At 38.5% G+C, this 8,798-nt stretch overlaps 1 protein-coding gene across 4 annotated transcripts in view; it reads left to right on the top strand.

Moving 5' to 3' along the window:
- celsr3 (cadherin, EGF LAG seven-pass G-type receptor 3) overlaps positions 1–8,798 on the top strand; it is a 110,605-nt gene that overhangs the window by 43,959 nt on the left and 57,848 nt on the right. For 3 of the 4 annotated variants that reach the window (XR_011690731.1, XM_071475235.1, XM_071475233.1), the window contains exons 4-8: positions 248–470; positions 4,473–4,588; positions 5,599–5,687; positions 6,011–6,025; positions 6,421–6,578. Coding sequence is in view for 3 of the 4 variants with exons in the window: in XM_071475235.1 (XP_071331336.1) it covers positions 248–470; positions 4,473–4,588; positions 5,599–5,687; positions 6,011–6,025; positions 6,421–6,578 (601 nt within the window). In the remaining variant the exon portion in view is untranslated. The remainder of the gene's footprint in view (positions 1–247; positions 471–4,472; positions 4,589–5,598; positions 5,688–6,010; positions 6,026–6,420; positions 6,579–8,798) is intronic. The other variant, XM_071475234.1, reaches the window with a different exon arrangement.

The raw sequence follows: 8,798 nt of genomic DNA, 5'->3' as shown, positions 1-8,798 counted from the left end.
TCTTGACTGTGAAAGGAAGTTCTCTGGGTCTGAAAAATGCTTGACTGTACAACATGTGTTTGTTTTGATGGAGGTCAGAAATCATGAAAAGGAACTTTCTAAAGTGTCTGAGAAACAAGCTTCAATAGGGGAAAACTCCAGACATTGATGTAATGAGATGATGTGATTTTGATTTGCAGTATATTATTCATAATTCATTTTGTTAAAGACATTGAGATAATTTATTTATTTCATTTCTAACCCTCAGGTGACCGATGTGAATTTGACCGGCGACAGGGCAGATGTGTGCCAGGTGTGTGTCGTAATGGAGGGACGTGTCGGGAGCTTTCAGGTGGGGGTTTCCGGTGCGAGTGCCCTGCAGGAGGCTATGAGCGTCCATATTGCACCGTCACCGCCCGCTCTTTCCAACCCAAATCCTTCGTCATGTTCCGGGGCCTTAGACAGAGATTTCACCTCTCTATCTCATTAACGTGAGTAGAAATTTTACCTCCTTCTTGTCTTTTTTCTTTTTTCTACAATTTCTATATTTGACAATTCAAATTTCAATGTTTGTTTTTAGTTTTGCTACTCTGTCATCCTTCCTTTCTTTTAGTTTCCATCCCTCTTCATCAAGTCTCACTCAGACAGAGATCCATAACCACTTCTCTTTGATTCTCAGTGCTCCGAGTTTCTCTCCTCTTAACTTTAATCAATTTATTTCATCTCTGTCTGAGAGATCGATCCTATTATTCATGGTTCCTCTCTCTGCTGCCTCCACCTCTCTCCACAGTGAGAAGTGCTGTTTCTCCTCTCACTCCTCTTTCATCCTTTAATTTACTGGCTTCAGTAACATCTCCTTTCTGTCTGTCCAATCTCTCTTCTTATCTCACGTCTTATCATCCTTGTGTTTTTCCTCTTTCAAAGTCTCTGAAGGCAAATGGTGACCTTGTGCTCTCACTGTGAAGTGGTCAGAAAACTAATATCCCAGTTACCAGCTCAGTCCAGAAACAGACTTTCGGTCAGTTAGTCTATTAATGTGAGCTCAAATAATTTATTGAACCTTTCCTTTTAAACAACTCAACTGAAGAAGCAGGAATGGACTATTTTAGCACAAAAAACAAGGCTTACTCTCAGACCCAGGGCTTTTAACCTTTTTAGAACATTAGAATTGATATTGGTGTCTTTGTCTTTTGTTTGTTTTGTTTTTTTTTTCCAAACATACAAATTTTATCAAAGAGGACTACTGAACTACATGCAACCCATACACATAACTGAGATCAGATTTGCAAGGATTTTTTTGCATTTTCCTGCAGAGGTCAGTGATCGTCTCCTTACTTTAGATCCTTTGTCTTTGTCTTTCTCACCCACCATCATCATTTCCCTGCTGCTCCTTTGCCTCTTGACATACTGAGCGGTCGACTATGGGAGATCTGAAGTGGTCCTTAAGAGTGGTCAGACAGGGTTATGGGATGGTTGCCATGGGTGATGTCATTTAATGATAGTTGCTAGGGGTTGGCAATGGGGTTGTTGCTAGGCTGATGTGGCCACCATGGAGTGGTTGCTATGAGACACTGTGGTCATGGGATTCTTGCTAAATGAGCATCTGTGCAGTGTTGGTATATAATGGTACATATGATTTGTTCCATTGATTTGTGACGACCAGTATAGAAGTGATTGTAAGTCAAGGGATGAAGTGTGATGTGACTGTTTCTTTCTTAAGGAAAAGCTCACTTTGTGAGTATTTAAGAGCTTTTGTGCCTTGGGAGCAGATAGAAACATGAAATAAAAACCATTTGAAAGCTAAAACCTCTGACTTTTATGTAAATCAGTGACTTTGCCTCGGAAATTGTATATTGCACATTTGTCAACATTCTCAGTTCACTTCAGCTTTTTTTAATGTTTATTGATTTTAAAAAAAAGATGAATATTAGGGTAAAAGCAAGAATTTATAATAAAAGCCAGAGGTTTAAGGTCTCGAAAGGTTTTTATTACATGTTTCTATCTGCTGAGAAATAAAGGTTTTAGTGACAGCATCAGGTGAATCTTTACCTCTAGCTAGCTGCGATGCTGGCTCACCTATCCTCTTCCTCCTCCACCTTGAGCTTTGACTAGTGGGTTAACAGCTTAGTATATTAAAGTCAGTGTCTGAATCTTCTAAGTCATTGTCTTTCTTGTTTTCATCCAGGTAATGCTGTAATCTGCTTCAGTATCGCTTCGCTCTCTCAGGTCATTAGCCATTGTCGGAATGCGACTTTAAAGACCTCATTTTGGGCTAAAACAACAACAAACTGCATTTCCCATAATGGATTTCAGCCTCATGCCAGACTTATGCACAACAACTTTTCAAGTGATGTCACTGTCACAGACAAATTTCCAATGTTGGAATAAAATCATGAGAGTATTGTTAGAGTTGTGGCACGCTCCTGTCATCTCAATTGTTTGGTGTGAGGTGAAAATTAGTCGACTGGATCAACTGATTCTGTCCTGCCTTGCTGTGGGGCACCACATTGGAAGATTTTACCATTCAAGACAGTGAAATACATGTTGTGTAAACCCACAGTCCTATTCCAATTGTTGCTTGGCAGAGCTACTTTCATGTTATCTGATGGCAACTAATTCAGCAGTGTTGTAGATACACATTACTCTAACAGACTGTCAGCCTTCTTCCCCTGACGTCAGTGTTTTATTTAGTGTCCCGTTTGCTGCTAGCTACACGCCTTGGCTCGATTTCCACATCAGGGCCAAAGAGGACTTCATCATTATTCATGTCACTCACTTTCTACTCACTTTTTCCCAGAGCATTTTATTTCTCCACTGCAAAAAATGCCCCTTTTAAATACTATTTTTCCTGAAACTGCTTCAGATGTTTTTGTAGTTGTGACTCTGCCTTGGAAGGAATGATGCATCGTATGGCTCTGTTGTTTAGGGCTGTGACAGAATAGACATGTCTTTACTGCAGAATTGTGAGGTATTTTCAGCCAGTTGGAGGAGAGTGTTTGTCTGACAGTGCTGTTGTTTTTCATGGAAAGTTTCCATTTCCTCAGTTATGTTTGAAATTCCCTTTGGCTGCTGAGTTATGGGTTAAAGAATAAAAATTCAGATGTATACATGATTTACCTTCATTAGGTTTTTTGCTTTTGGGAAAAACAGTCACTTCATATTCATATTTTTATCATCTGCAGTTCTTTTGCTTGTACATACAACACAAGCTTTTTTTGCATTTATTTAATCTTTATTTATCATCTCCGCTTCACTGACTCCACTCACAGTCTTCATTTACTCTGGCAAAGCTCAGGTTACATTATGTCTCTGCTATTTCTGGCAGCTTGAAGAGATTAGATCTACCAGTGAAGATGCCACGGTGCTGTTGCAACTACAGCAGAGCCATGCAAACAAGACATGTCCGGTATTGAATAACCTAGGGTTTATTTTAGATAATAACATTCTCAGATAACAGGGGTATAAAATTGTCATGTATTTCGGTAATGCATCCAACGTTAAAGCCACATTGATCTTCAGTGGATGTTTAAACCAAGAATGTAAAATGGAGATAGTCTTAAAACAGGAATGAGAAGGAATATTTTTCTTCAAGGACTCAGGCCACTAGCAGCAAACAAAACATTTTAAACCCCTCAGCTCCAAGACCGCTCTTCTGTGGACTTACAGTATTATCTAGTAGGGTGGGGTTACACCCTAACCCTAACCTTGAAACTGAAGGGAGCAAAACTTAAAAGGACAATTTACAAAACCAGAAGGTGTTAAGAGTAAGAGTTGTGTTTGAGTGCACAAATTTGATATTTATACCCTCAATAATATATGTGTAAGAATGAGTGATTAATACCTTTGAATAGCTCATTTCAGTGCACAAATTTCAACTTCGTGTAAACAGACAGTTTTTTCAAAACAACATGTAAGTACTTTTTAGAGTGGACATTTTCTGCAGTGGGGATCTCTCTGTGTCTTGCCAGGAGAGAAGATTTGTCATCTGTGTTGTAGTACCAAAAAAACTAACAGTGCTTTTGATCAGTCAGTGTAAACATGGCCCATACTCAGCACGTCCCCCTGGCCTTGCTGTGGAAAATGGAGTAATTAGATTGTAATTCTAAACATAAATATATATTTAAATTTATGAAAATATAAATATATATTATAATTGCATAACTCTGAGCAGCTGGAGGGAGTGGAAGGCTACAGCAGCATGGTTTATCAACTGGGGTTCAGTCTGAATACCTTTTGCTTTTCAATACCAAGCCTGTATGAGTCATTTTTGGTTTGCTATGTGAAATTAGGGCTTGTATGGCTCGCAGTGCTAGGGTTGAATTTTTTATTAACTAAGCCAAGAAACTATATGAATGTGTCAAACATTATTATTAAGTTATTTGCATTTTTCAGGATACAAAAATATAGAAATATACAGTTGACATATAATTCTCATATTGCATACAGTATATTAATAAATATACTTATGGTTTCTGTGTGTGTGCATTTTCTAGTTTTGCCACCCTGGAGAACAGTGGTCTGCTCTTCTATAATGGACGCTTCAATGAGAAACATGACTTCATTGCCTTAGAGATCCAAGAAGGACAAGTGGTGCTCAAGTATTCCACAGGTAATGTATCTATTTGTGTGCTCTAGTATTTCTGTATTTATAAGGACCATACCCACGAGGAAAGCCCTGAAACACTGTGGATCATTGAGACTGTCTTGTGTGAGTTGATGCTACAGATATGGAGAACCACCACCACCATCATTTTACACTATTTTTATAGTAATTCTGTTTTAGATGAGGCTAAATTAGATTTAATAGTTAAGTGTCAGCTGGAGACTTCAGCAGACAACATAAGATATGTGGTACTTTAGCTGAAGTACTATATGTTTGGCTAAAATTATCCTGTTTTACTGTTCCCCTGCTTCTTCACCATGCTGACCATTTCCAACAAACTGAACAGTAGCAGGTGTACTGCCTTAAGTCAAACACTCACCTGGGGGATACAAGCCCTGTCTGACTTGTTTCCACAGTAATGGATGTTATATAGTGGCATCGTTACCTTGGATACTGTAGCACTAAATATGAGATGCGAAATAACATAATAAAATTATAAAAATAACATAAATATATACACTATACAACAAACAAATAAAGATAGAATTACTGACAAATGTAATTCTATATTACAAGATTTTGCTATGAGAGTAACCATAACATGCTCAAGGCACATGTTACATGTGCATATAAACACAACTACTGTATCCATTTAATGTGTTCGTATGTTTTTCTTTAACTTGAACAAGTGAAAACAAGTTTTCCTTCTGAGACATTAAACACTGTCTGTCTACAGTTTATGTTTGTGGCTTTAAGGGTTCAATGGTGTCAGTCTTTACAAACATAATAATTACAGAACATGCAGTTATATGTACATGTTTTATATGTGTTAGGTTCATGCACACGTGAAGCTGGAAATGGGAGGATAAGAAAGAGAGATGATCTTTATAGTGATTATGCTTTTATATACAGTAACATATAAAAATAAAATAAAAAGTAAACTAAAGCAGTGATAAGTTGATTTTAGTACATAATGGTTACCTGCTGATGTTTTGACACAAACTTCATCCCTGCAGGTGAATCATCCACCCAGGTGAGTCCCTTCCTGCCTGGCGGTGTTAGCGATGGAAACTGGCATACAGTTCACATCCACTATTACAACAAGGTGGGTTTATATGTCAGTTTGTTTGTGTGTCCTGGAACATTTTGGATTTTGATCTTACTTTTGATCTTACATTTTGTGTTACTGATGTCTGTTTGATGAGCTATCTTTTGAAGTTTTTCATGTGTTTTTGTTGTGATAGTAATTTTTACTTCTGATGCGTCGGCAGATCAGTTTCTCCTCCTTTATACTGACAGAACACTTTGAATTAAGCTGAGGTGTTTGTGTGTGCACTGCTACGTGGGCGTTTGCTTGTCACCATTTTATTCATGCATATTCGCCGCACATCTCCTTTAATTTTCTTCATGTTCTTTCATTTTCCTCAGCCAGCTACACGCTATGTGAGTATGAGTGTGTGTCAGGGTGCACATACACTTCCTTCTCTCCTTCTCTTTCTTTCTTTTCCTGCTCCTTTCTTTTTTCACCAGCTGACAGTAAGTGAAGAGTGAGTGTGATGTCGGTCTTTGTGCTTCTACTCCATTATTTCCTTAACGTTATACGGTGTCTGTCGTTTCTTGTCTTACTAACTCGATTTTTCCCCTTTTCTTTCTAACATGATAAGCAGTAGATACAGGATATAGTCTGATGTGTGAGGTTATCTGGTGTAGTGAATGGCTGCAGTGGTATAAACTCTAGCTTTAGAAAAGGCTGCTGTATTTCTTGCATGTTATATCATGGGCTTTCTTGTTTTCTGTTTCTTTTGACTCTATATTCAATCGTGTCTGTCTGTGTTCAGCCTAAGCGCAGTATGAGTGGGGAGGCCCAGGGTCCGTCGGATGAGAAGATTGCTGTGGTGAGCATTGACGACTGTGATACGGCCTTGTCGCTTCGTTTCGGTACGCAGCTCGGAAATTACAGCTGTGCTGCGCAGGGCAAACAGACCAGCAGCAAGAAGTGAGTTTATCTTTCTTTCACTTCTCTCTTTTTTCTGTATGTATACCTGTGTTTTCTTTACATGTGGTGATTTGAAGGAGTCAAAGCACAATTGCCCACACATACTGGAAATATCAAATATGACCTGCAGCATGAATACAGACTCTGGAATGTCTGTATACTATATTTCAAGAGAAAAAGAGACACTAACAAAAACTACTGCATGTGAGTGACAGGAGTATATCATTCTTACACATCTTTTGTCATATTATGTGTTTATTAAGAAACAGACCCTCCAGTTAGTTGTGGGGGGGTTGAGTGTGGTGGAAGTAAGTCATAAAAGTTTACCAGAGAATTTCTCGACTTCATATCGCCTCATACCAGAGTTTGTTTTCCAGTTCCAGAGAAAACTGAGAGGTGTCAAATATGTACTTAATTTTGGAATTAATTCCAGAGTTTTCATTTCTGACTTTTGAGATTATCAAATGGAATAACTGCGGCTCAAAAAGCTTAGTGAAAAAAAACCATTCAGTAAAATTCTGTGGAGTAAATTTATTGCATAAATCTCCCTCTCCTCCAGTACAGCAGCTGAAAGGCTCTAAGCACTCATTGACCCTGAGCTGTCGGTGCTGTTTACACAGGTTGTGCAAACGTCTTTGCAAAGACAAGTTTCATTAAACATCATCTGTGACTGATCAGAGGCTTAACAGATAATCAAAGGCAAATTTCACTAAGTAGAGAACCAATAAAAGCTTGTCAGTATGTGTAGCAGCACACTGGCCAGCTGTCACCTGTTGGCACACTGGTTGAAGATATAAAAAGGTAAATCATGTGGAGTGATGAGTGGTAGCGTTATTATGTTGAGATGTTTTTCCTGTTTAAAAATAATTGAGCGTGTGTACACAAGTCCGTAACATAAAACGTCAAACGGTCTAACTAAATGGATCATTATAGTTTACGTGTGGAGTTTTTTTTAAGCAATTAGAAGTAGCACAACATATTTATTATTATTAAATGATAAAATACATTTTAAGAGCTACATTTGTATTCCTCTGTCTTGGAAGGGAAGTGTGGAAGAAACTCCTCATGCCATGATAAGCTCTTAGCCATTTGGTTTGTTTTCTGACCCAGGTCCCCAAGTTAACATGTAGGATGACACTGGTTGCCATTGTGTAAAAATAAATGCGTGTTAACATGGAACAGGGAGACTGGTTTGATCAAATTTTAGTGTGTTTGTTTTTAAATTCTCAGCTCCACAAACTCAGGATTTCATCGTTTTATCCTGGCTGAAACAGGCTTGTAAGCTGATTGCTGTTCTGAACTGAAAAGAATGTGTAAAACACAATTTAATGCAGATTTTAACAGTCTAATCTGTTAAAATCCTGCTAAAATGTCAACTGAGACTGTTGCTGTTGTGAAGGATTTGCAGTGAAAGTCAGATCACGGTGATGAGGTGACTGTAGGGGAAATCTGTGGGGACCTGAGGCTTTAATGAGGCACAACTGTTTGACATCTTCATGCTCCTTTATTATGTCTGCCTGCATCTCTCTGATGGGCTTGTTACTCACTAGTTCATTCTGCCTGGTGTTAATGTTCCTTTCTTTTCATTACTCTCTTCTAGTCTCTCTAAATGTCTCTTACACATTTTATTATATACAACAGTTTTAAATCCACTGCTATGCTTTGAAGTGTCTGCTGTATTTGACCTTGTGAAGCCTTTGTAGTCCACTCTGCTTGTCATGTGTGTCTACCAAACTAACTAATGTCTATATGTACGCCAACAAGTGCATAACACACATATTGTGTATACGCACACATGCACTCAAAAAGCAGCCTGTCATAGTGTTGATGTCTGTCCTCGCTTCTGTAAGCTGTAATCACGTCGGCTGTGTTATGTCAGCGCTAAGTGAGGCTGAGAGAAGAGAAGACAGATCAAAGAGGAAGGCCAAAGACTAACGCTTCAACACTCTCTTTCTTCTGTTCCTTCTCCATGTCTCCATTACCAGCTCGCCCTCCTCTATCTCAGTCTTGACATCCTCTTTTAATGACACGTTCTGTTGATATTTGCTATGACTCTACTTAATCTCTTGTTTGTTTGACTCTGACGCCTTTTGTCTCTCTAGTGTCCTTTAATTCATATTCCACTGGCATTTATTGCCTCGACACATGGCATGTGTCACCAAAGAAAGCGAAAAAGAAAAACCTCAACTTGCACTGGAGGGGGAAAAAAATGATAATGTT

The sequence above is a fragment of the Trachinotus anak genome, unplaced genomic scaffold (assembly GCF_046630095.1).
Source record: "Trachinotus anak isolate AG129_WGS33_773 ecotype Australia unplaced genomic scaffold, CSIRO_AGI_Tana_v1 ptg000004l, whole genome shotgun sequence".
Taxonomy (NCBI): domain Eukaryota; kingdom Metazoa; phylum Chordata; class Actinopteri; order Carangiformes; family Carangidae; genus Trachinotus; species Trachinotus anak.
Note: the sequence above shows the minus strand (reverse complement) of the source record. Positions and strands in the feature narration are given on the sequence as shown.